Source organism: Melanerpes formicivorus, unplaced genomic scaffold (assembly GCF_026170545.1).
Source record: "Melanerpes formicivorus ecotype bairdi unplaced genomic scaffold, bMelFor1.0.p_v2 SCAF_5, whole genome shotgun sequence".
In the NCBI taxonomy this organism is placed as follows: domain Eukaryota; kingdom Metazoa; phylum Chordata; class Aves; order Piciformes; family Picidae; genus Melanerpes; species Melanerpes formicivorus.
In genome coordinates, this window is record NW_027142357.1 from 31920109 (window position 1) to 31946550 (window position 26442).

Sequence of the window (26442 nt, forward strand, 5' to 3'; positions counted from 1 at the left end):
ATCTCAGGGTTGTGGAGGGTAGCCAAAAATACAAACAGAATACTTATTAAACGATTCAAAACCAGAAAGCAAATAAACCCCAGAAAACTAACAGTTCTTAAAGATTGCATAGACTATTCTTCCTACAGAAACCTGTCTAATGCAGGTAATGCAATCCTAGAACTACCAACAAGGGAGAGAGGTTTGTCACAGTGTCTCTTGAGACTTCCAGTTCTCTGTCAGTGTCCCCATGGTGGCCTCCAGGTAACATGAAGAATTTATTCCTAAAACGTGTCCTAGGCTCTGAATATAGGGTTCAACTTGTTCCATCTTTTACCTGTTTAGGTTTCAATCCTCGCAAAGAGTTTAACAATGCATTTAAAGAGTTGCCCACTAATTGGTTTCAGTGATAGTTTTCTAAGGCTTTAGTAGTTTATTCTGCTGGAACAGGACCATGGCTATGTTTAAGTGAAACATGAGAATGTTTCTCTATGGCTTTCTTAATAAGACACACATCCTCTGATATTTAGAGGTCAGCACACTTGCAATAGGGATTGAGACAGGGATTCACCAGGTCACCCTTTCAGGGATAGATAAAGTAGAAAGTTTCTTACCAGAACAAGAACGATCATCCCATTCTGACTTTGAGAAATTATCTTTGCATACACAATCTGGGAACATCTTTTCAATGCAGTCTGTGGTTTGAGTATCGCAATTATAAGAGGCACAATAGCTTTCAGCTTTAAAAGAGAAACAGGAAACACGTGCTCAGTAAATCATAAACAAATTATTTTGCAATTCTGTACAAAGAACAAGGCCTTTCAAGGCCTGTTTTGGGACATCAATACTGCAGGCATTTGGACCAGCCCTTTCTTTTCCCTTGCTCTTTACAAGGTCCTGTTTACGTTACATCTTCTGATCTTCTGTTTCACAGCATCCTGCAACAACCTCCAAACCTTCCTGCACCTCAGCCTATAAAGAGAGAAATTCTACCTAAAAGTTCATATTCTGAGCACTGACTTTCTGACTCACCTTAAAAGAAACCAAACCAAACTAATTTTTTAGTTTTCCACTGCAACTGAACTATGAGGTCAGATCTCATTACAGTTCTACTTAGATATAAGTATTTGTGGGCATGCAGCTCATTTCATGAGCAATATTAGTATGCTGTTATGCTGTTTGCCCAGCATGTTGCTCTTTAGATCCATGTCCAAGTGATGGGAATGGTTTACAAACCTCAATGGGTAGCATGAAGCGGAGGGATGTGACTGCACTGGTGCTTTGCAAGTGCAAAGGCTTTTTCTTCTATTCCACCCTCAGATTTAGAACTAGCACACAGCTGAAGTGAATACTGTCACCTTCAGAGACCAAACTCAGTCCATAAGCCATGAAAGAGACCCCTTTAAGGCTACACCTTTCACAATAGCCAATTTCAAAACAGAATCATATCTTTTAAAAATATTGCAATATTTTGCTGGTTTAAACCAACAAATCACTTAGCTAAGTAGCTAATCACTGAAGTCTCATTTCAATTCACATGCTTAATTATGGAAGATGTCTAAAGAGAATTTCATCCTATTTTGCCTAACATTACCACTCAACAGGTTAAAATCAACATCTCATTTCTTCATTGGTAATAAAGCTTTTTCCTTCCCTTCTTTACATGGAAAGTAAAAAGTCCAACACTGAAGGGTTGGGTCTTCAATATTAGCTAAAACTGAACATTCAGCTCCTTAAAAATCAGCAAGGCTTACACTCTGATGGGCTTAGCCGCGCACAGAAATGTTCTAACTATAGTACACAGAATGCTCTTTGCCCATAGAAGCCTCTGTTTCTACTGACTGTTTCCTTCCACAGTAAGGAATTACGTACCTCTGTAATCCAAAACCACAGTCGAATTTTTCACTGCATTATCTACTGCCTCCTGAATTGTCTCATTGTTTAGATCTGAGTTCTCTGTGAACAGGTTTGTCACTGTTACACTCACTGAAGAAGTTCTGACTTCTCTAAATCTGAAAAGCACAGAAAACACTATTTTGATGTCTCATATAACCCATATGGACAGCAAGCTAGATGTAAACACAGGAGATGATTTCTGCCAAAATCCCCTCTCTTTCCCCTAGCTTCTTTCATCCCACAATGTAGGTACATGTTAAGATAACTAAAAATGAGTCTTAAGTCTTGCTTTGGAATATAGAATCACACAGAATCACAAAATTGTCAGGGTCAGAAGGGACCTCAATGATCATCTAGTTCTAACCACCCTGCCATGGGCAGGGACACCTTCCACTAGATCAGGTTGCCCAGAGCTGCATCCATCCTGGTCTTGAAAACATCCAGGGATGGGGCTTCCAGCACCTTCCTGGGCAACCTGTTCCAGTGTCTTGCCACCCTCATGGTGAAGAACTTCTTCCTAATGTCTGATCTAAATATCCCTTCCTCTAGCTTGGATCCATTCTCCCTAGTCCTATCACTACCTGACACCCTAGAAAGTCCCTCACCAGCTTTTTTGTAGGCCCCCTTCAGATATTGGAAGGCCACAGTAAGGTCTCCTTGGAGCCTTCTCTTCTCCAGACTGAATAATCCCAACCTCTCAGCCTGTCCTCTTAGGAAAGGTCTGATCATCCTCATGACCCTTCTCTGGACACATTCCAGCACGTCCATACCTGTCTTGTAATAGGCCGGAAGCCACTGCCCTCACAATTCTGCTAGAACAGCAGCTTCTTTAACTGTTTAATCCAAGGGGTTATCTGAGAGGGCTGCACAGGACAGGAACCTCAGAGTTAACTGGTAGAGTTTAAGAGACATGTCAGACATCTCAAGGACTGCTAGTTACATCACAGTCCTGTGTCCTTCCTGGTGCTAAAAGGGGGATATCCACTGTGGAGTTATCTTCATGGGGTGAAAATGGTGACTGCATCCCAGAAAATTAAAAAATGCAGAAAGAGTGTCATTCATTAACAAGAGGCTGAACAAATCCCCTGTCCTTTCCTGACCTGAGTATTCCATGGGAAACATTAAAATGGAGTGTGTGGGAAGCATGTACCATGTAAAAACCAAACTGGCAAACTTACTGAACTTTCCGGATGACAGTCTCTTGATAGGCTTCAAAACTAGCAAAGGCAACCTTGAACTACAGAAGACAAGTGAACTGGAGTTAAAGGCAAGGAAAAACTTAGACCAAAATCACATGAACCACTGAGTTTCTAGCTTTAAAGTTTTAACCCACAACATGCTACTACAGGCACGATCAAAGCAAGCTGATTTGTTACATCCACCATGCAAGGTACTTCAAGGCAATGGAGAGCAGTGGGGGGATGGAAGACCACAAAATAAATGTCAGAATATTAGGACTGGCTGGATAGCTACAAATAGCTCCTTGCAGACTCATAATTTAGAAGGACTTCTCTGTGGTACCAACCTATATATGAGTAGGTGGCAGAGGTCCCTAAGATGCAGTGAAGTGGGATTGCCAGGGGTTAATCTTGTGGGAAGCAGCACAGCAGTAATACAAGTACTGGGGGCTGGATGGGGTCAGTCAAAAAGTCACTTCTTTTTGTCATCATTTGTGCTAAGAAGGGTTCCAGAGAAGAGCAATGAAGCTGGTGAAGGGTCTGGAGAACAAGTCTTATGAGGAGCAGTTGAGGAAACTAGGGTTATTTAGTCTGGAGAAAAGGAAGCTGAGGGAAGACCTTATTGCTCACTACAACTACCTCAAAGGAGGCTGTAGTGATTCAGGTGTTAGCAGTAGAATAGAATAGAATAGAATAGAATAGAATAGAATAGAATAGAATAGAATAGAATAGAATAGAATAGAATAGAATAGAATAGAATAGAATAGAATAGAATAGAATAGAATAGAATAGAATAGGTTGGAAAAGGCCTTTGAGGTCATCAAGTCCCACCCATCACCCAAAATCATCTAATCAACTAAACCATAGCACCATAGTGAGGTGGATGTTAGTCTCTTCTCCATAGTAACAAATAATGGGACAAGACAAAATGTCCTCAAGTTGAACCAGGGGAAATTTAGATTGGATGTTAGAAGAACCTTCACTGAAGAACTGGAATAGAGTGTCCAGGGAGGTGGTTGAATCCTTGTCCCTGGAGATGTTTAAGAAACACATAGATGTGGTGCTAAGGGGCATGGCTTAGCACCAGACTTGGTAGTTAGATAATGGTTGGACTCTATGATCTTAAAGGTCTTTTCCAACCAAAGCAATTTTATGATTCTATGCAGAGAACAACTTCCCAGAATGAATGTGGCACTAAAAATGCAGATATTGCTTATTTCAGGCACAACCCTTTGCTTCAGCAAGAGCCATGCATATACTCATCTGAAGGCAAAACTCAAGTATTTTGTGAGTAGGTCTAAATCAGTGTAAAGCATTCTTCAAAAGAAGCTGAAGGCTCTACATTAAAGGCAGAATGTATTCACTCTGTCTGCAGAGCATTCAGGATAACTTTAAATATATAGAAAACTCCTCAATATTGTCACTTACAAAGTCTTTTATAGTTGTGGCCATCTCTTCATACTCCTTGGAATTTACATTTTGAACATTCTCATTGTAACCTTGTAGTGTAATGACCCCTGGGAATACAACCCCTGAAATGAGAACAGAGAATAGTAGACAATTAGAAAGCATTTAAGTAAGCCACTTTTCACCTTAGAGTTCTCCAGCCTTCAGAGATGGGGAAGTACGATGCAGAAATCATTCAGTGTTATTTTTCATATTCTGGAGCGATTAGTAGGGGGTAAATGTTTGTTCAGTCAATTCAGCCACAATGGGGGATGTAACCCAGCTACTTGGGAAGCAATCAGGATCCTGAGGTCAGCCAAATTATGGAACTGAAGAAAGTTAAACTGTAAGCATGGCCTGAAGCTAACAAAAGACTCCATCTAAGCTGTTTCAGCATTTAGTGAGAAGATACCTGTACTAAGGTCTCTAAATTCACAGCCACTAAGCATCTGATGTGGTTGACCACATGTGAGAGCAATTCAGTCTTTGGTCTCACAAGTAAATTTCAGAATCCTGCTTGCTGGCACTTAAATAAGAAACCCCATTTGTTTGCACACTTAGCCTTCAGCATCACCTCAGAGACACATTTCAACAGGGCTATGATGAGTGTTTAACAACAGGGAAAACCAAGACAAATTGTTCAAAGGTCTTGATAGGTTTGGGCCTCTTAGAATCCTGGTTATTAACACTGATGTTAAATTTACACTTGCATTTTTTTCCCCTGCTTTCACTCATTTTAATCTCCAGCACCCCTGACAGACAACTTGGCTTCTTTTCCTAGCACATTAACTTCTTCAGCGATCGCTGTTTTGTGAGATAACAATCTAGGACGTTGTAGCAGTAGCTGTTTGCAAAGGCAGGCATTATTCAGCAGGCAGTTTTCCCAGACTGAATATGTTTTCAGTTATAACATGAGAACAAGGGATACATGAAAAAAAACCCTCACCCAAGCAATTATTCATGAGGCAACTAAAAATACAAATTGCTGTTCTGCAGCTCACCTTTGTGACAATCCTTATTTTCGTAATAGAATCCATATTGGCATTGGCAGGTGTAATTGCTGGCTAAAGCAACACATTTGGCTGTTCCGTTTCCACAAGGGTCTCCCTGACAAAAGCTCCCTGATACAAAGAGGAAACATACTGACATCAGGATTCCTAAGAAATTGTGGTAGCCAGATCATATGTAAACCAGTTCATGTATTGAATAACTCATATATAGAAAGAAATAGAATAGAATAAACCAGGTTGGAAGAGACCTTTGAAATCATCTCCTGCTAAAGGAAAACACCATGTATGTTTCATAGTGTATAGATGCTGCCCCAGGGGAAGTTTAGGCTAGAGGTGAGGAGAAAGTTCTTCACTGAGAGAGTCATTGGTCATTGGAATGGGCTGCCCAGGGAGGTGGTGGAGTCACCATCCCTGGAGGTGTTCAAGAGGGGATTGGACGTGGCACTTGGTGCCATGGTTTAGTAGTCATGAGGTGCTGGGTGACAGGTTGGACTTGATGATCTTTGAGGTCTTTTCCAACCTTATTGGTTCTATGATTCTATGATGCACATGGCTATATCTTATTCCATTTATATCTGCATAGTAACTGTTTTCTGTACAGAATCCAGCAGGACATTGTAGTGAGGACATAGAGTAAGGCTGGCATTCATTATCTGTCATACTGAGCTCTACTTAATACAACTTAAACCAAACCAACCAACCAAAGTATGTTGAGGGTCTGTATACAGTATAGATAGGATGGTAGGTACAATTTTTGCCAAGTCATCATATTTTGGTTTTAACCCTGTCTGGTTTCTTTCACAGGAAAAAGCATAGAATATCTGTGCAATGGGCAAACTTATAGTAACTCTTTCAAACCAATAACTGTGGAAGAGAAAACATTAAATGAAATTTCAAAGGGTAAAGACCTCAACCCCATGTATTATGATTTCAGATTTCCTTCTTGAAGGCAAATGCTGTTTCAGGAGGAAGAGACAACAAGCAGAAAAAAAACATCATATCTGGAATCATCCCAGAACTGTACCCTTGTAGGAAAAGCAAGAAGGAAAGACTGGAAGACAGAAATACCTCCAGTGAGGGGCCATGGAACTATGCAATGGGATGAGGACTTGACTAAACATGGAGGACTTCCAAGAGGGAATGAAACGGACTACTCTATCAAAAGAAATGGGCACTAAGATACACTGCTGTATTCCCTGGCTAGCTCATGATCCAAGAATCCAAAAAACAGAGGAGCAATACCCTGAAGTGACCATAAAAGATGTGATCTTGGTACAAAGTTATCAGGAATTGTATGATATAGAGCACTGGTGTGGGAGGCAAAGGCAGCAAGAAGGAAAAGAACAACCTCTTCAAATCTCTGCCAACACTCTCTCATTGCAGCTAGGGGCAGCAGGAAGAAAGGGAGGTGTAAAGAGGCTTCACTGCATTGATCTGGACTTGGTTGTCTTCCCTTGGAGAGCGACTTCCAGGAAGTCCATGCACAGCAACAAGACCCTTCCCCTGGGGCCTATAAAGATACCTGGGACTGAGTCACTCGACTCAGTCCACAGAAGGGGATGACACACTGCTTTTTCGGCTTACCTGGAGTTGGTGGAGGTTCAGTTGTAGTCCCATCTGTTGTCCCAGTATTTCCTGGTGAAGGAAAAAGGGGAGAGATAGCAGCATTGCTTGGTGCTGTGTGGAGAAAAGTCTTGCAGGTGTGCAGATAAGCTCTGGAGAGCTATGCATGGGATCTCCATGGAGCTGAGCAGGCAAACCCTGTGCTGCCTTGACCTGTCTGGCTGGTGAGCTGCTCTGATGGGTTAGCAGGGAGCTGGCAGGATGGGTATGATCATCCAAACCCTCTGCAACAGAGGAAGAGCTGACTGGACTGGCAGGAATCTGCTCCTCAGAGTGACTCCAGCTGAGGCTTTGGACCTCATGGCTGGGGGTCCTTGGCACCACGCAGGGACCCAGGGACTTGGCCTGGTGTGGAGAATTCCTGGAATGTACAAGCCGGGGTCCTCTGGCACCCACCCCCATGATTCCCTGTGTCACATCTCCTTTGCAGATGCTCCAAGCAGCAAGACAAACAGCTCCCACCAAGGACCCTTCACAGCCTGGCCATAGCCACCTCCTCTACAGGGACCTTGTAGCACCTGGCAGGGGCGTGGGAGAGAGAGGCAGCAAGCAAGCAAATAGCAGCCTGTCCAAATCCCTTCTAAGACTTTCTCCTTGCAGCTCGGGCCAGCAGGAAGAAAGGGAAGAGTAGAGAGTCTTCATTCAGTGGGAGATGGACTTGTGGGAAGCCCATGCATGGCAACAAGACCCTTCCCCTGGGGCCTATAAAGATACCTGAGACTGAGTTACTCGACTCAGTCCACAGAGGGGGATGACTCACTGCTTTTTCTGCTTACCTGGAGTCGGTGGAGGTTCAGTTGTAGTCCCATTTGTTGTCTCATTGTTTCCTGGTGAAGGAAAATGAAGAGAGTTGGCAGCATTGCTTGGTGCTGTGTATAGAAAAATCTTGCAGGTGTGCAGATAAGCCCTGGAGAGCTATGCATGGGATCTCCATCGAACTAAGCAGACAAATCCTGTGCTGCCTTGACCTGTGTGGATGGTTGACAGGTCTGATGTGATGGTAGGGATCTGGCAGGATGGATGTCATCATCCAAACCCTCTGCAACAGAGGAAGAGCTGACTGGACTGGCAGGAATCTGCTCCTCAGAGTAACTCCAGCTGAGGCTTTAGAACTCATGGCCGGGGATCCTTGACACCACGCAGGGACCCAGAGACTTGGCCTGGTGTGGAGAATTCCTGGAATGCACAGCCCTATGGTTCCCTGGCACCCAACCTAATGATTCTCTGTGCCACAGTTTCCTCTCTGCAGATGCTCCAAGCAGCCAGACAAAAAACTCCCACCAAGGACCCTTCACAGCCTGGCCATAGCCACCTCCTCTACAGGGACCTTGTAGCACCTGGCAGTGGTGTGGGAGAGAGAGGCAGCAAGCAAGCACATAGCAGCCTGTTCAAATCCCTTCTAAGATTTTCTCCTTGTAGCTAGTGCCAGCAGGAAGGAAGGGAGGAGTACAGAGCCTTCACATCCTGGGAGATGGACTTGTGGGAAGCCCATGCGTGGCCACAAGACCCTTCCCCTGGGGCCTGTACAGCTCTCCGCGCCTGAGTTCCTCTAATCTGTCCACAGACTCAGGGCTTTTTGTCCTTACCTGGAATCTCAGGTCCTTCAGGTGTGGTCCCATTTGTTGTCTCATTGTTTCCTGGAGAAGGGAAAGAAAAAGAGAGATGGCAGCATTGCTTGGTGCTGTGTGGAGAAAAGTCTTGCAGGTGTGCAGATAAGCTCTGGAGAGCTATGCATGGAACTCCATGGTGCTGAGCAGGCAAATCTTGTGCTGCCTTGACCTGTCTGGATGGTGAGCAGGTCTGAAGGGTTAGCAGGGAGCTGGCAGGATGGATATGATCATCCAAACCCTCTGCAGTGGAGAAAGAGCTGAGTGAGCAGGTAGGGTTCTGCTCCTCAGAGTGACCCCAGCTGAAGCTTTGGACCTCATGGGTGGGCATCCTTGGCACCATGCAGGGACTCAGGGATTTGGATTGGTGGGGACAAGTTTGGAATGTACAAGCCGGGGTCCCCTGGCACCCAGCGCTATGATCCTTTGTGCTACAGCTCTCTCCCTGCACATGCTCCAAGCAGCCAGACAAACAACTCCCTGCTTAGCGCATTCACAGCCTGGCCACAGGCACGTCCTCCACAGGGACCTTGTGGCACCTAGCACTGGTGTTGGGGGCAAAGACAGGAAGCAGGAAGAGAGAAGCCTCTGCAACTTCCATCAAACACTTTCTCCTTCCATCTGGGGCCAACAGGTAAATAGGGAAGAGTGCTGAGTCTTCACTCACTTGACCTGGACTCCATTGTCCCCCCTTGGAATAGATAGTTGTGTGATGCCCATGCAGTGCAACAAGACCCTTGCCCTGGGCCTGTACAGTTCCCTGGGACTGAGTTACTCCAATCTGTCCACAGAAGGGGCTGTCTGAAAGCTTTTTCTCCTTACCTGGAATCTCAGGTCCATCAGGTGTGGTCCCATTTGTTGTCTCATTGTTTCCTGGTGAAGGAAAAAGAAGAGGGATGGCAGCATTGCTTGGTGCTATGTAGAGAAAAGTCCTGCAGGTGGGAGAGCTACGCATGGGATCTCCATGGAGCTGAGCAGGCTAATCATGTGCTACCTTGACCTGTCTGGATGGGGGGAAGATCTGATGGGATAGTAGGAAGCTGGCAGGATGGATGGAGAGACCCAGGGACTTGGCCTGGTGTGGAGGATTCCTCAGATGCACCTTGTGGTCCTCTGGCACCCACCCCCATGATTCCCTGTGTCACATCTCCTTTGCAGATGCAGAAGCAGCCAGACAAACAACTCCCACCAAGGACCCTTCACAGCCTGGCCATAGCCACCTCCTCTACAGGGACTTTGTAGCACCTAGCAGTGGTGTGGGAGAGAGAGGCAGCAAGCAAGCACATAGCAGCCTGTTCAAATCCCTTCTAAGACTTTCTCCTTGCAGCTAGGGCCAGCGGGAAGAGAGGGAAAAGTGCAAAGTCTTCACTCCCTGGGAGAGGGCTTTGTGGGAAGCCCATGCATGGCCACAAGACCCTTCCCCTGGGGCCTGTACAGCTCTCCGCGCCTGAGTTCCTCTAATCTGTCCACAGACTCAGGGCTTTTTGTCCTTACCTGGAATCTCAGGTCCTTCAGGTGTGGTCCCATTTGTTGTCTCATTGTTTCCTGGAGAAGGGAAAGAAAAAGAGAGATGGCAGCATTGCTTGGTGCTGTGTGGAGAAAAGTCTTGCAGGTGTGCAGATAAGCTCTGGAGAGCTATGCATGGAACTCCATGGTGCTGAGCAGGCAAATCTTGTGCTGCCTTGACCTGTCTGGATGGTGAGCAGGTCTGAAGGGTTAGCAGGGAGCTGGCAGGATGGATATGATCATCCAAACCCTCTGCAGTGGAGAAAGAGCTGAGTGAGCAGGTAGGGTTCTGCTCCTCAGAGTGACCCCAGCTGAAGCTTTGGACCTCATGGGTGGGCATCCTTGGCACCATGCAGGGACTCAGGGATTTGGATTGGTGGGGACAAGTTTGGAATGTACAAGCCGGGGTCCCCTGGCACCCAGCGCTATGATCCTTTGTGCTACAGCTCTCTCCCTGCACATGCTCCAAGCAGCCAGACAAACAACTCCCTGCTTAGCGCATTCACAGCCTGGCCACAGGCACGTCCTCCACAGGGACCTTGTGGCACCTAGCACTGGTGTTGGGGGCAAAGACAGGAAGCAGGAAGAGAGAAGCCTCTGCAACTTCCATCAAACACTTTCTCCTTCCATCTGGGGCCAACAGGTAAATAGGGAAGAGTGCTGAGTCTTCACTCACTTGACCTGGACTCCATTGTCCCCCCTTGGAATAGATAGTTGTGTGATGCCCATGCAGTGCAACAAGACCCTTGCCCTGGGCCTGTACAGTTCCCTGGGACTGAGTTACTCCAATCTGTCCACAGAAGGGGCTGTCTGAAAGCTTTTTCTCCTTACCTGGAATCTCAGGTCCATCAGGTGTGGTCCCATTTGTTGTCTCATTGTTTCCTGGTGAAGGAAAAAGAAGAGGGATGGCAGCATTGCTTGGTGCTATGTAGAGAAAAGTCCTGCAGGTGGGAGAGCTACGCATGGGATCTCCATGGAGCTGAGCAGGCTAATCATGTGCTACCTTGACCTGTCTGGATGGGGGGAAGATCTGATGGGATAGTAGGAAGCTGGCAGGATGGATGGAGAGACCCAGGGACTTGGCCTGGTGTGGAGGATTCCTCAGATGCACCTTGTGGTCCTCTGGCACCCACCCCCATGATTCCCTGTGTCACATCTCCTTTGCAGATGCAGAAGCAGCCAGACAAACAGCTCCCACCAAGGACCCTTCACAGCCTGGCCATAGCCACCTCCTCTACAGGGACTTTGTAGCACCTAGCAGTGGTGTGGGAGAGAGAGGCAGCAAGCAAGCACATAGCAGCCTGTTCAAATCCCTTCTAAGACTTTCTCCTTGCAGCTAGGGCCAGCGGGAAGAGAGGGAAAAGTGCAAAGTCTTCACTCCCTGGGAGAGGGCTTTGTGGGAAGCCCATGCATGGCCACAAGACCCTTCCCCTGGGGCCTGTACAGCTCTCCGCGCCTGAGTTCCTCTAATCTGTCCACAGACTCAGGGCTTTTTGTCCTTACCTGGAATCTCAGGTCCTTCAGGTGTGGTCCCATTTGTTGTCTCATTGTTTCCTGGAGAAGGGAAAGAAAAAGAGAGATGGCAGCATTGCTTGGTGCTGTGTGGAGAAAAGTCTTGCAGGTGTGCAGACAAGCTCTGGGGAGCTATGCATGGAACTCCATGGTGCTGAGCAGGCAAACCCTGTGCTGCCTTGACCTGTCTGGATGGTGGGCAGGTCTGAAGGGTTAGCAGGGAGCTGGCAGGATGGGTATGATCATCCAAACCCTCTGCAGTGGAGAAAGAGCTGAGTGAGCAGGTAGGGTTCTGCTCCTCAGAGTGACTCCAGCTGAAGCTTTGGACCTCATGGGTGGGCATCCTTGACACCATGCAGGGACCCAGAGACTTGGCCTGGTGTGGAGAATTCCTGGAATGTACAAGCCGGGGTCCTCTGGCACCCACCCCCATGATTCCCTGCATCACATCTCCTTTGCAGATGCAGAAGCAGCCAGACAAACAACTCCCACCAAGGACCCTTCACAGCCTGGCCATAGCCACCTCCTCTACAGGGACCTTGTAGCACCTGGCAGTGGTGTGGGAGAGAGAGGCAGCAAGCAAGCACATAGCAGCCTGTTCAAATCCCTTCTAAGATTTTCTCCTTGTAGCTAGTGCCAGCAGGAAGGAAGGGAGGAGTACAGAGCCTTCACATCCTGGGAGATGGACTTGTGGGAAGCCCATGCGTGGCCACAAGACCCTTCCCCTGGGGCCTGTACAGCTCTCCGCGCCTGAGTTCCTCTAATCTGTCCACAGACTCAGGGCTTTTTGTCCTTACCTGGAATCTCAGGTCCTTCAGGTGTGGTCCCATTTGTTGTCTCATTGTTTCCTGGAGAAGGGAAAGAAAAAGAGAGATGGCAGCATTGCTTGGTGCTGTGTGGAGAAAAGTCTTACAGGTGTGCAGATAAGCTCTGGAGAGCTATGCATGGAACTCCATGGTGCTGAGCAGGCAAATCTTGTGCTGCCTTGACCTGTCTGGATGGTGAGCAGGTCTGAAGGGTTAGCAGGGAGCTGGCAGGATGGATATGATCATCCAAACCCTCTGCAGTGGAGAAAGAGCTGAGTGAGCAGGTAGGGTTCTGCTCCTCAGAGTGACCCCAGCTGAAGCTTTGGACCTCATGGGTGGGCATCCTTGGCACCATGCAGGGACTCAGGGATTTGGATTGGTGGGGACAAGTTTGGAATGTACAAGCCGGGGTCCCCTGGCACCCAGCGCTATGATCCTTTGTGCTACAGCTCTCTCCCTGCACATGCTCCAAGCAGCCAGACAAACAACTCCCTGCTTAGCGCATTCACAGCCTGGCCACAGGCACGTCCTCCACAGGGACCTTGTGGCACCTAGCACTGGTGTTGGGGGCAAAGACAGGAAGCAGGAAGAGAGAAGCCTCTGCAACTTCCATCAAACACTTTCTCCTTCCATCTGGGGCCAACAGGTAAATAGGGAAGAGTGCTGAGTCTTCACTCACTTGACCTGGACTCCATTGTCCCCCCTTGGAATAGATAGTTGTGTGATGCCCATGCAGTGCAACAAGACCCTTGCCCTGGGCCTGTACAGTTCCCTGGGACTGAGTTACTCCAATCTGTCCACAGAAGGGGCTGTCTGAAAGCTTTTTCTCCTTACCTGGAATCTCAGGTCCATCAGGTGTGGTCCCATTTGTTGTCTCATTGTTTCCTGGTGAAAGAGAAAGGAGAGAGATGGCAGCATTACTTGCTGCTCTGTAGAGAAAAGTCTTGCAGGTGGGCAGATAAGCTCTGGAGAACTAAGCATGGGATCTCCATGGAGCTGCGCAGGTTAATCCAGTTCTGCCTTCACCTGTCTGGATGGTGAGCAGGTCTGATGTGATGGTAGGGATCTGGCAGGATGGATGTCATCATCCAAACCCTCTGCAACAGAGGAAGAGCTGACTGGACTGGCAGGAATCTGCTCCTCAGAGTAACTCCAGCTGAGGCTTTAGAACTCATGGTTGGGGATCCTTGGAACCCTGCAGGGACCCAGGGACTTGGCCTGGTGTGGAGGATTCGAGGAATGCACAGCCCTATGGTTCCCTGGCACCCAGCCTAATGATTCTCTGTGCCACAGTTTCCTCTCTGCAGATGCTCCAAGCAGCCAGACAAACAACTCCCACCATGCAGCATCCAGAGCCAGGCCATGGGCACCTCCTCCACAGGGATTTGCTAGTACCAGGTACTGGTGCAGGAGAAAAAGGCAGCAAGCAGCAAAAGAGCAACCTCTGCAAATCTCTACCAACACTTTCCCTTTTGGCAGCTTGGGCCAGCCGGAAGAAAGGAAAGCATGGAGAGGCTTCAACTGCTTTGATCTGGACTCCATTTCCTCCCCTGGGAGAGGGCCTTGTGGGAAGCTCATGCAGGGCAACATGACCCTTCCTCTAGGGCCTGTACAGTTCCCTGGGTCTGAGTTACTCCAATCTGTCCACAGAAGGGGCTGTCTGAAAGCTTTTTCGCCTTACCTGGAATCAGAGGTCCATCAGGTGTGGTCCCATTTGTTGTCTCATTGTTTCCTGGAGAAGGGAAAGAAAAAGAGAGATGGCAGCATTGCTTGGTGCTGTGTGGAGAAAAGTCTTGCAGGTGTGCAGATAAGCTCTGGGGAGCTATGCATGGGATCTCCATGGAGCTGAGCAGGCAAACCCAGTGCTGCCTTGACCTGTCTGGATGGTGGGCAGGTCTGATAGGTTAGCAGGGAGCTGGCAGGATGGGTATGATCATCCAAACCCTCTGCAGTGGAGAAAGAGCTGAGTGAGCAGGTAGGGTTCTGCTCCTCAGAGTGACTCCAGCTGAAGCTTTGGACCTCATGGGTGGGCATCCTTGACACCACGCAGGGACCCAGAGACTTGGCCTGGTGTGGAGAATTCCTGGAATGTACAAGCCGGGGTCCTCTGGCACCCACCCCCATGATTCCCTGTGTCACATCTCCTTTGCAGATGCAGAAGCAGCCAGACAAACAACTCCCACCAAGGACCCTTCACAGCCTGGCCATAGCCACCTCCTCTACAGGGACCTTGTAGCACCTGGCAGTGGTGTGGGAGAGAGAGGCAGCAAGCAAGCACATAGCAGCCTGTTCAAATCCCTTCTAAGATTTTCTCCTTGCAGCTCGGGCCAGCAGGAAGAAAGGGAAGAGTACAGAGTCTTCACTCCCTGGGAGATGGACTTGTGGGAAGCCCATGCGTGGCCACAAGACCCTTCCCCTGGGGCCTGTACAGCTCTCCGCGCCTGAGTTCCTCTAATCTGTCCACAGACTCAGGGCTTTTTGTCCTTACCTGGAATCTCAGGTCCTTCAGGTGTGGTCCCATTTGTTGTCTCATTGTTTCCTGGAGAAGGGAAAGAAAAAGAGAGATGGCAGCATTGCTTGGTGCTGTGTGGAGAAAAGTCTTACAGGTGTGCAGATAAGCTCTGGAGAGCTATGCATGGAACTCCATGGTGCTGAGCAGGCAAATCTTGTGCTGCCTTGACCTGTCTGGATGGTGAGCAGGTCTGAAGGGTTAGCAGGGAGCTGGCAGGATGGATATGATCATCCAAACCCTCTGCAGTGGAGAAAGAGCTGAGTGAGCAGGTAGGGTTCTGCTCCTCAGAGTGACCCCAGCTGAAGCTTTGGACCTCATGGGTGGGCATCCTTGGCACCATGCAGGGACTCAGGGATTTGGATTGGTGGGGACAAGTTTGGAATGTACAAGCCGGGGTCCCCTGGCACCCAGCGCTATGATCCTTTGTGCTACAGCTCTCTCCCTGCACATGCTCCAAGCAGCCAGACAAACAACTCCCTGCTTAGCGCATTCACAGCCTGGCCACAGGCACGTCCTCCACAGGGACCTTGTGGCACCTAGCACTGGTGTTGGGGGCAAAGACAGGAAGCAGGAAGAGAGAAGCCTCTGCAACTTCCATCAAACACTTTCTCCTTCCATCTGGGGCCAACAGGTAAATAGGGAAGAGTGCTGAGTCTTCACTCACTTGACCTGGACTCCATTGTCCCCCCTTGGAATAGATAGTTGTGTGATGCCCATGCAGTGCAACAAGACCCTTGCCCTGGGCCTGTACAGTTCCCTGGGACTGAGTTACTCCAATCTGTCCACAGAAGGGGCTGTCTGAAAGCTTTTTCTCCTTACCTGGAATCTCAGGTCCATCAGGTGTGGTCCCATTTGTTGTCTCATTGTTTCCTGGTGAAAGAGAAAGGAGAGAGATGGCAGCATTACTTGCTGCTCTGTAGAGAAAAGTCTTGCAGGTGGGCAGATAAGCTCTGGAGAACTAAGCATGGGATCTCCATGGAGCTGCGCAGGTTAATCCAGTTCTGCCTTCACCTGTCTGGATGGTGAGCAGGTCTGATGTGATGGTAGGGATCTGGCAGGATGGATGTCATCATCCAAACCCTCTGCAACAGAGGAAGAGCTGACTGGACTGGCAGGAATCTGCTCCTCAGAGTAACTCCAGCTGAGGCTTTAGAACTCATGGTTGGGGATCCTTGGAACCCTGCAGGGACCCAGGGACTTGGCCTGGTGTGGAGGATTCGAGGAATGCACAGCCCTATGGTTCCCTGGCACCCAGCCTAATGATTCTCTGTGCCACAGTTTCCTCTCTGCAGATGCTCCAAGCAGCCAGACAAACAACTCCCACCATGCAGCATCCAGAGCCAGGCCATGGGCACCTCCTCCACAGGGATTTGCTAGTACCAGGTACTGGTGCAGGAGAAAAAGGCAGCAAGCAGCAAAAGAGCAACCTCTGCAAATCTCTACCAACACTTTCCCTTTTGGCAGCTTGGGCCAGCCGGAAGAAAGGAAAGCATGGAGAGGCTTCAACTGCTTTGATCTGGACTCCATTTCCTCCCCTGGGAGAGGGCCTTGTGGGAAGCTCATGCAGGGCAACATGACCCTTCCTCTAGGGCCTGTACAGTTCCCTGGGTCTGAGTTACTCCAATCTGTCCACAGAAGGGGCTGTCTGAAAGCTTTTTCGCCTTACCTGGAATCAGAGGTCCATCAGGTGTGGTCCCATTTGTTGTCTCATTGTTTCCTGGAGAAGGGAAAGAAAAAGAGAGATGGCAGCATTGCTTGGTGCTGTGTGGAGAAAAGTCTTGCAGGTGTGCAGATAAGCTCTGGGGAGCTATGCATGGGATCTCCATGGAGCTGAGCAGGCAAACCCAGTGCTGCCTTGACCTGTCTGGATGGTGGGCAGGTCTGATAGGTTAGCAGGGAGCTGGCAGGATGGGTATGATCATCCAAACCCTCTGCAGTGGAGAAAGAGCTGAGTGAGCAGGTAGGGTTCTGCTCCTCAGAGTGACTCCAGCTGAAGCTTTGGACCTCATGGGTGGGCATCCTTGACACCACGCAGGGACCCAGAGACTTGGCCTGGTGTGGAGAATTCCTGGAATGTACAAGCCGGGGTCCTCTGGCACCCACCCCCATGATTCCCTGCATCACATCTCCTTTGCAGATGCAGAAGCAGCCAGACAAACAACTCCCACCAAGGACCCTTCACAGCCTGGCCATAGCCACCTCCTCTACAGGGACCTTGTAGCACCTGGCAGTGGTGTGGGAGAGAGAGGCAGCAAGCAAGCACATAGCAGCCTGTTCAAATCCCTTCTAAGATTTTCTCCTTGCAGCTCGGGCCAGCAGGAAGAAAGGGAAGAGTACAGAGTCTTCACTCCCTGGGAGATGGACTTGTGGGAAGCCCATGCGTGGCCACAAGACCCTTCCCCTGGGGCCTGTACAGCTCTCCGCGCCTGAGTTCCTCTAATCTGTCCACAGACTCAGGGCTTTTTGTCCTTACCTGGAATCTCAGGTCCTTCAGGTGTGGTCCCATTTGTTGTCTCATTGTTTCCTGGAGAAGGGAAAGAAAAAGAGAGATGGCAGCATTGCTTGGTGCTGTGTGGAGAAAAGTCTTACAGGTGTGCAGATAAGCTCTGGAGAGCTATGCATGGAACTCCATGGTGCTGAGCAGGCAAATCTTGTGCTGCCTTGACCTGTCTGGATGGTGAGCAGGTCTGAAGGGTTAGCAGGGAGCTGGCAGGATGGATATGATCATCCAAACCCTCTGCAGTGGAGAAAGAGCTGAGTGAGCAGGTAGGGTTCTGCTCCTCAGAGTGACCCCAGCTGAAGCTTTGGACCTCATGGGTGGGCATCCTTGGCACCATGCAGGGACTCAGGGATTTGGATTGGTGGGGACAAGTTTGGAATGTACAAGCCGGGGTCCCCTGGCACCCAGCGCTATGATCCTTTGTGCTACAGCTCTCTCCCTGCACATGCTCCAAGCAGCCAGACAAACAACTCCCTGCTTAGCGCATTCACAGCCTGGCCACAGGCACGTCCTCCACAGGGACCTTGTGGCACCTAGCACTGGTGTTGGGGGCAAAGACAGGAAGCAGGAAGAGAGAAGCCTCTGCAACTTCCATCAAACACTTTCTCCTTCCATCTGGGGCCAACAGGTAAATAGGGAAGAGTGCTGAGTCTTCACTCACTTGACCTGGACTCCATTGTCCCCCCTTGGAATAGATAGTTGTGTGATGCCCATGCAGTGCAACAAGACCCTTGCCCTGGGCCTGTACAGTTCCCTGGGACTGAGTTACTCCAATCTGTCCACAGAAGGGGCTGTCTGAAAGCTTTTTCTCCTTACCTGGAATCTCAGGTCCATCAGGTGTGGTCCCATTTGTTGTCTCATTGTTTCCTGGTGAAAGAGAAAGGAGAGAGATGGCAGCATTACTTGCTGCTCTGTAGAGAAAAGTCTTGCAGGTGGGCAGATAAGCTCTGGAGAACTAAGCATGGGATCTCCATGGAGCTGCGCAGGTTAATCCAGTTCTGCCTTCACCTGTCTGGATGGTGAGCAGGTCTGATGTGATGGTAGGGATCTGGCAGGATGGATGTCATCATCCAAACCCTCTGCAACAGAGGAAGAGCTGACTGGACTGGCAGGAATCTGCTCCTCAGAGTAACTCCAGCTGAGGCTTTAGAACTCATGGTTGGGGATCCTTGGAACCCTGCAGGGACCCAGGGACTTGGCCTGGTGTGGAGGATTCGAGGAATGCACAGCCCTATGGTTCCCTGGCACCCAGCCTAATGATTCTCTGTGCCACAGTTTCCTCTCTGCAGATGCTCCAAGCAGCCAGACAAACAACTCCCACCATGCAGCATCCAGAGCCAGGCCATGGGCACCTCCTCCACAGGGATTTGCTAGTACCAGGTACTGGTGCAGGAGAAAAAGGCAGCAAGCAGCAAAAGAGCAACCTCTGCAAATCTCTACCAACACTTTCCCTTTTGGCAGCTTGGGCCAGCCGGAAGAAAGGAAAGCATGGAGAGGCTTCAACTGCTTTGATCTGGACTCCATTTCCTCCCCTGGGAGAGGGCCTTGTGGGAAGCTCATGCAGGGCAACATGACCCTTCCTCTAGGGCCTGTACAGTTCCCTGGGTCTGAGTTACTCCAATCTGTCCACAGAAGGGGCTGTCTGAAAGCTTTTTCGCCTTACCTGGAATCAGAGGTCCATCAGGTGTGGTCCCATTTGTTGTCTCATTGTTTCCTGGAGAAGGGAAAGAAAAAGAGAGATGGCAGCATTGCTTGGTGCTGTGTGGAGAAAAGTCTTGCAGGTGTGCAGATAAGCTCTGGGGAGCTATGCATGGGATCTCCATGGAGCTGAGCAGGCAAACCCAGTGCTGCCTTGACCTGTCTGGATGGTGGGCAGGTCTGATAGGTTAGCAGGGAGCTGGCAGGATGGGTATGATCATCCAAACCCTCTGCAGTGGAGAAAGAGCTGAGTGAGCAGGTAGGGTTCTGCTCCTCAGAGTGACTCCAGCTGAAGCTTTGGACCTCATGGGTGGGCATCCTTGACACCACGCAGGGACCCAGAGACTTGGCCTGGTGTGGAGAATTCCTGGAATGTACAAGCCGGGGTCCTCTGGCACCCACCCCCATGATTCCCTGCATCACATCTCCTTTGCAGATGCAGAAGCAGCCAGACAAACAACTCCCACCAAGGACCCTTCACAGCCTGGCCATAGCCACCTCCTCTACAGGGACCTTGTAGCACCTGGCAGTGGTGTGGGAGAGAGAGGCAGCAAGCAAGCACATAGCAGCCTGTTCAAATCCCTTCTAAGATTTTCTCCTTGCAGCTCGGGCCAGCAGGAAGAAAGGGAAGAGTACAGAGTCTTCACTCCCTGGGAGATGGACTTGTGGGAAGCCCATGCGTGGCCACAAGACCCTTCCCCTGGGGCCTGTACAGCTCTCCGCGCCTGAGTTCCTCTAATCTGTCCACAGACTCAGGGCTTTTTGTCCTTACCTGGAATCTCAGGTCCTTCAGGTGTGGTCCCATTTGTTGTCTCATTGTTTCCTGGAGAAGGGAAAGAAAAAGAGAGATGGCAGCATTGCTTGGTGCTGTGTGGAGAAAAGTCTTACAGGTGTGCAGATAAGCTCTGGAGAGCTATGCATGGAACTCCATGGTGCTGAGCAGGCAAATCTTGTGCTGCCTTGACCTGTCTGGATGGTGAGCAGGTCTGAAGGGTTAGCAGGGAGCTGGCAGGATGGATATGATCATCCAAACCCTCTGCAGTGGAGAAAGAGCTGAGTGAGCAGGTAGGGTTCTGCTCCTCAGAGTGACCCCAGCTGAAGCTTTGGACCTCATGGGTGGGCATCCTTGGCACCATGCAGGGACTCAGGGATTTGGATTGGTGGGGACAAGTTTGGAATGTACAAGCCGGGGTCCCCTGGCACCCAGCGCTATGATCCTTTGTGCTACAGCTCTCTCCCTGCACATGCTCCAAGCAGCCAGACAAACAACTCCCTGCTTAGCGCATTCACAGCCTGGCCACAGGCACGTCCTCCACAGGGACCTTGTGGCACCTAGCACTGGTGTTGGGGGCAAAGACAGGAAGCAGGAAGAGAGAAGCCTCTGCAACTTCCATCAAACACTTTCTCCTTCCATCTGGGGCCAACAGGTAAATAGGGAAGAGTGCTGAGTCTTCACTCACTTGACCTGGACTCCATTGTCCCCCCTTGGAATAGATAGTTGTGTGATGCCCATGCAGTGCAACAAGACCCTTGCCCTGGGCCTGTACAGTTCCCTGGGACTGAGTTACTCCAATCTGTCCACAGAAGGGGCTGTCTGAAAGCTTTTTCTCCTTACCTGGAATCTCAGGTCCATCAGGTGTGGTCCCATTTGTTGTCTCATTGTTTCCTGGTGAAAGAGAAAGGAGAGAGATGGCAGCATTACTTGCTGCTCTGTAGAGAAAAGTCTTGCAGGTGGGCAGATAAGCTCTGGAGAACTAAGCATGGGATCTCCATGGAGCTGCGCAGGTTAATCCAGTTCTGCCTTCACCTGTCTGGATGGTGAGCAGGTCTGATGTGATGGTAGGGATCTGGCAGGATGGATGTCATCATCCAAACCCTCTGCAACAGAGGAAGAGCTGACTGGACTGGCAGGAATCTGCTCCTCAGAGTAACTCCAGCTGAGGCTTTAGAACTCATGGTTGGGGATCCTTGGAACCCTGCAGGGACCCAGGGACTTGGCCTGGTGTGGAGGATTCGAGGAATGCACAGCCCTATGGTTCCCTGGCACCCAGCCTAATGATTCTCTGTGCCACAGTTTCCTCTCTGCAGATGCTCCAAGCAGCCAGACAAACAACTCCCACCATGCAGCATCCAGAGCCAGGCCATGGGCACCTCCTCCACAGGGATTTGCTAGTACCAGGTACTGGTGCAGGAGAAAAAGGCAGCAAGCAGCAAAAGAGCAACCTCTGCAAATCTCTACCAACACTTTCCCTTTTGGCAGCTTGGGCCAGCCGGAAGAAAGGAAAGCATGGAGAGGCTTCAACTGCTTTGATCTGGACTCCATTTCCTCCCCTGGGAGAGGGCCTTGTGGGAAGCTCATGCAGGGCAACATGACCCTTCCTCTAGGGCCTGTACAGTTCCCTGGGTCTGAGTTACTCCAATCTGTCCACAGAAGGGGCTGTCTGAAAGCTTTTTCGCCTTACCTGGAATCAGGGGTCCATCAGGTGTGGTCCCATTTGTTGTCTCATTGTTTCCTGGAGAAGGGAAAGAAAAAGAGAGATGGCAGCATTGCTTGGTGCTGTGTGGAGAAAAGTCTTACAGGTGTGCAGATAAGCTCTGGAGAGCTATGCATGGAACTCCATGGTGCTGAGCAGGCAAATCTTGTGCTGCCTTGACCTGTCTGGATGGTGAGCAGGTCTGAAGGGTTAGCAGGGAGCTGGCAGGATGGATATGATCATCCAAACCCTCTGCAGTGGAGAAAGAGCTGAGTGAGCAGGTAGGGTTCTGCTCCTCAGAGTGACCCCAGCTGAAGCTTTGGACCTCATGGGTGGGCATCCTTGGCACCATGCAGGGACTCAGGGATTTGGATTGGTGGGGACAAGTTTGGAATGTACAAGCCGGGGTCCCCTGGCACCCAGCGCTATGATCCTTTGTGCTACAGCTCTCTCCCTGCACATGCTCCAAGCAGCCAGACAAACAACTCCCTGCTTAGCGCATTCACAGCCTGGCCACAGGCACGTCCTCCACAGGGACCTTGTGGCACCTAGCACTGGTGTTGGGGGCAAAGACAGGAAGCAGGAAGAGAGAAGCCTCTGCAACTTCCATCAAACACTTTCTCCTTCCATCTGGGGCCAACAGGTAAATAGGGAAGAGTGCTGAGTCTTCACTCACTTGACCTGGACTCCATTGTCCCCCCTTGGAATAGATAGTTGTGTGATGCCCATGCAGTGCAACAAGACCCTTGCCCTGGGCCTGTACAGTTCCCTGGGACTGAGTTACTCCAATCTGTCCACAGAAGGGGCTGTCTGAAAGCTTTTTCTCCTTACCTGGAATCTCAGGTCCATCAGGTGTGGTCCCATTTGTTGTCTCATTGTTTCCTGGTGAAAGAGAAAGGAGAGAGATGGCAGCATTACTTGCTGCTCTGTAGAGAAAAGTCTTGCAGGTGGGCAGATAAGCTCTGGAGAACTAAGCATGGGATCTCCATGGAGCTGCGCAGGTTAATCCAGTTCTGCCTTCACCTGTCTGGATGGTGAGCAGGTCTGATGTGATGGTAGGGATCTGGCAGGATGGATGTCATCATCCAAACCCTCTGCAACAGAGGAAGAGCTGACTGGACTGGCAGGAATCTGCTCCTCAGAGTAACTCCAGCTGAGGCTTTAGAACTCATGGTTGGGGATCCTTGGAACCCTGCAGGGACCCAGGGACTTGGCCTGGTGTGGAGGATTCGAGGAATGCACAGCCCTATGGTTCCCTGGCACCCAGCCTAATGATTCTCTGTGCCACAGTTTCCTCTCTGCAGATGCTCCAAGCAGCCAGACAAACAACTCCCACCATGCAGCATCCAGAGCCAGGCCATGGGCACCTCCTCCACAGGGATTTGCTAGTACCAGGTACTGGTGCAGGAGAAAAAGGCAGCAAGCAGCAAAAGAGCAACCTCTGCAAATCTCTACCAACACTTTCCCTTTTGGCAGCTTGGGCCAGCCGGAAGAAAGGAAAGCATGGAGAGGCTTCAACTGCTTTGATCTGGACTCCATTTCCTCCCCTGGGAGAGGGCCTTGTGGGAAGCTCATGCAGGGCAACATGACCCTTCCTCTAGGGCCTGTACAGTTCCCTGGGTCTGAGTTACTCCAATCTGTCCACAGAAGGGGCTGTCTGAAAGCTTTTTCGCCTTACCTGGAATCAGAGGTCCATCAGGTGTGGTCCCATTTGTTGTCTCATTGTTTCCTGGAGAAGGGAAAGAAAAAGAGAGATGGCAGCATTGCTTGGTGCTGTGTGGAGAAAAGTCTTGCAGGTGTGCAGATAAGCTCTGGGGAGCTATGCATGGGATCTCCATGGAGCTGAGCAGGCAAACCCAGTGCTGCCTTGACCTGTCTGGATGGTGGGCAGGTCTGATAGGTTAGCAGGGAGCTGGCAGGATGGGTATGATCATCCAAACCCTCTGCAGTGGAGAAAGAGCTGAGTGAGCAGGTAGGGTTCTGCTCCTCAGGGTGACTCCAGCTGAAGCTTTGGACCTCATGGGTGGGCATCCTTGACACCACGCAGGGACCCAGAGACTTGGCCTGGTGTGGAGAATTCCTGGAATGTACAAGCCGGGGTCCTCTGGCACCCACCCCCATGATTCCCTGCATCACATCTCCTTTGCAGATGCAGAAGCAGCCAGACAAACAACTCCCACCAAGGACCCTTCACAGCCTGGCCATAGCCACCTCCTCTACAGGGACCTTGTAGCACCTGGCAGTGGTGTGGGAGAGAGAGGCAGCAAGCAAGCACATAGCAGCCTGTTCAAATCCCTTCTAAGATTTTCTCCTTGCAGCTCGGGCCAGCAGGAAGAAAGGGAAGAGTACAGAGTCTTCACTCCCTGGGAGATGGACTTGTGGGAAGCCCATGCGTGGCCACAAGACCCTTCCCCTGGGGCCTGTACAGCTCTCCGCGCCTGAGTTCCTCTAATCTGTCCACAGACTCAGGGCTTTTTGTCCTTACCTGGAATCTCAGGTCCTTCAGGTGTGGTCCCATTTGTTGTCTCATTGTTTCCTGGAGAAGGGAAAGAAAAAGAGAGATGGCAGCATTGCTTGGTGCTGTGTGGAGAAAAGTCTTACAGGTGTGCAGATAAGCTCTGGAGAGCTATGCATGGAACTCCATGGTGCTGAGCAGGCAAATCTTGTGCTGCCTTGACCTGTCTGGATGGTGAGCAGGTCTGAAGGGTTAGCAGGGAGCTGGCAGGATGGATATGATCATCCAAACCCTCTGCAGTGGAGAAAGAGCTGAGTGAGCAGGTAGGGTTCTGCTCCTCAGAGTGACCCCAGCTGAAGCTTTGGACCTCATGGGTGGGCATCCTTGGCACCATGCAGGGACTCAGGGATTTGGATTGGTGGGGACAAGTTTGGAATGTACAAGCCGGGGTCCCCTGGCACCCAGCGCTATGATCCTTTGTGCTACAGCTCTCTCCCTGCACATGCTCCAAGCAGCCAGACAAACAACTCCCTGCTTAGCGCATTCACAGCCTGGCCACAGGCACGTCCTCCACAGGGACCTTGTGGCACCTAGCACTGGTGTTGGGGGCAAAGACAGGAAGCAGGAAGAGAGAAGCCTCTGCAACTTCCATCAAACACTTTCTCCTTCCATCTGGGGCCAACAGGTAAATAGGGAAGAGTGCTGAGTCTTCACTCACTTGACCTGGACTCCATTGTCCCCCCTTGGAATAGATAGTTGTGTGATGCCCATGCAGTGCAACAAGACCCTTGCCCTGGGCCTGTACAGTTCCCTGGGACTGAGTTACTCCAATCTGTCCACAGAAGGGGCTGTCTGAAAGCTTTTTCTCCTTACCTGGAATCTCAGGTCCATCAGGTGTGGTCCCATTTGTTGTCTCATTGTTTCCTGGTGAAAGAGAAAGGAGAGAGATGGCAGCATTACTTGCTGCTCTGTAGAGAAAAGTCTTGCAGGTGGGCAGATAAGCTCTGGAGAACTAAGCATGGGATCTCCATGGAGCTGCGCAGGTTAATCCAGTTCTGCCTTCACCTGTCTGGATGGTGAGCAGGTCTGATGTGATGGTAGGGATCTGGCAGGATGGATGTCATCATCCAAACCCTCTGCAACAGAGGAAGAGCTGACTGGACTGGCAGGAATCTGCTCCTCAGAGTAACTCCAGCTGAGGCTTTAGAACTCATGGTTGGGGATCCTTGGAACCCTGCAGGGACCCAGGGACTTGGCCTGGTGTGGAGGATTCGAGGAATGCACAGCCCTATGGTTCCCTGGCACCCAGCCTAATGATTCTCTGTGCCACAGTTTCCTCTCTGCAGATGCTCCAAGCAGCCAGACAAACAACTCCCACCATGCAGCATCCAGAGCCAGGCCATGGGCACCTCCTCCACAGGGATTTGCTAGTACCAGGTACTGGTGCAGGAGAAAAAGGCAGCAAGCAGCAAAAGAGCAACCTCTGCAAATCTCTACCAACACTTTCCCTTTTGGCAGCTTGGGCCAGCCGGAAGAAAGGAAAGCATGGAGAGGCTTCAACTGCTTTGATCTGGACTCCATTTCCTCCCCTGGGAGAGGGCCTTGTGGGAAGCTCATGCAGGGCAACATGACCCTTCCTCTAGGGCCTGTACAGTTCCCTGGGTCTGAGTTACTCCAATCTGTCCACAGAAGGGGCTGTCTGAAAGCTTTTTCGCCTTACCTGGAATCAGAGGTCCATCAGGTGTGGTCCCATTTGTTGTCTCATTGTTTCCTGGAGAAGGGAAAGAAAAAGAGAGATGGCAGCATTGCTTGGTGCTGTGTGGAGAAAAGTCTTGCAGGTGTGCAGATAAGCTCTGGGGAGCTATGCATGGGATCTCCATGGAGCTGAGCAGGCAAACCCAGTGCTGCCTTGACCTGTCTGGATGGTGGGCAGGTCTGATAGGTTAGCAGGGAGCTGGCAGGATGGGTATGATCATCCAAACCCTCTGCAGTGGAGAAAGAGCTGAGTGAGCAGGTAGGGTTCTGCTCCTCAGAGTGACTCCAGCTGAAGCTTTGGACCTCATGGGTGGGCATCCTTGACACCACGCAGGGACCCAGAGACTTGGCCTGGTGTGGAGAATTCCTGGAATGTACAAGCCGGGGTCCTCTGGCACCCACCCCCATGATTCCCTGCATCACATCTCCTTTGCAGATGCAGAAGCAGCCAGACAAACAACTCCCACCAAGGACCCTTCACAGCC

General features: G+C 50.3%; 1 protein-coding gene across 2 annotated transcripts in view; it reads right to left on the reverse strand.

Annotated features, from left to right (window-relative positions):
• MUC13 (mucin 13, cell surface associated) overlaps window positions 1–26442 on the reverse strand; it is a 41665-nt gene that overhangs the window by 7926 nt on the left and 7297 nt on the right. Inside the window, exons 5-11 of one of the 2 annotated variants that reach the window (XM_068139027.1) lie at window positions 7909–7959; window positions 7094–7144; window positions 5501–5620; window positions 4482–4585; window positions 3054–3112; window positions 1852–1991; window positions 594–719 (exon numbers count right to left, since the gene is read on the reverse strand). In XM_068139027.1, the coding sequence (XP_067995128.1) occupies window positions 594–719; window positions 1852–1991; window positions 3054–3112; window positions 4482–4585; window positions 5501–5620; window positions 7094–7144; window positions 7909–7959 (651 nt within the window). The remainder of the gene's footprint in view (window positions 1–593; window positions 720–1851; window positions 1992–3053; window positions 3113–4481; window positions 4586–5500; window positions 5621–7093; window positions 7145–7908; window positions 7960–26442) is intronic. The other variant, XM_068139028.1, reaches the window with a different exon arrangement.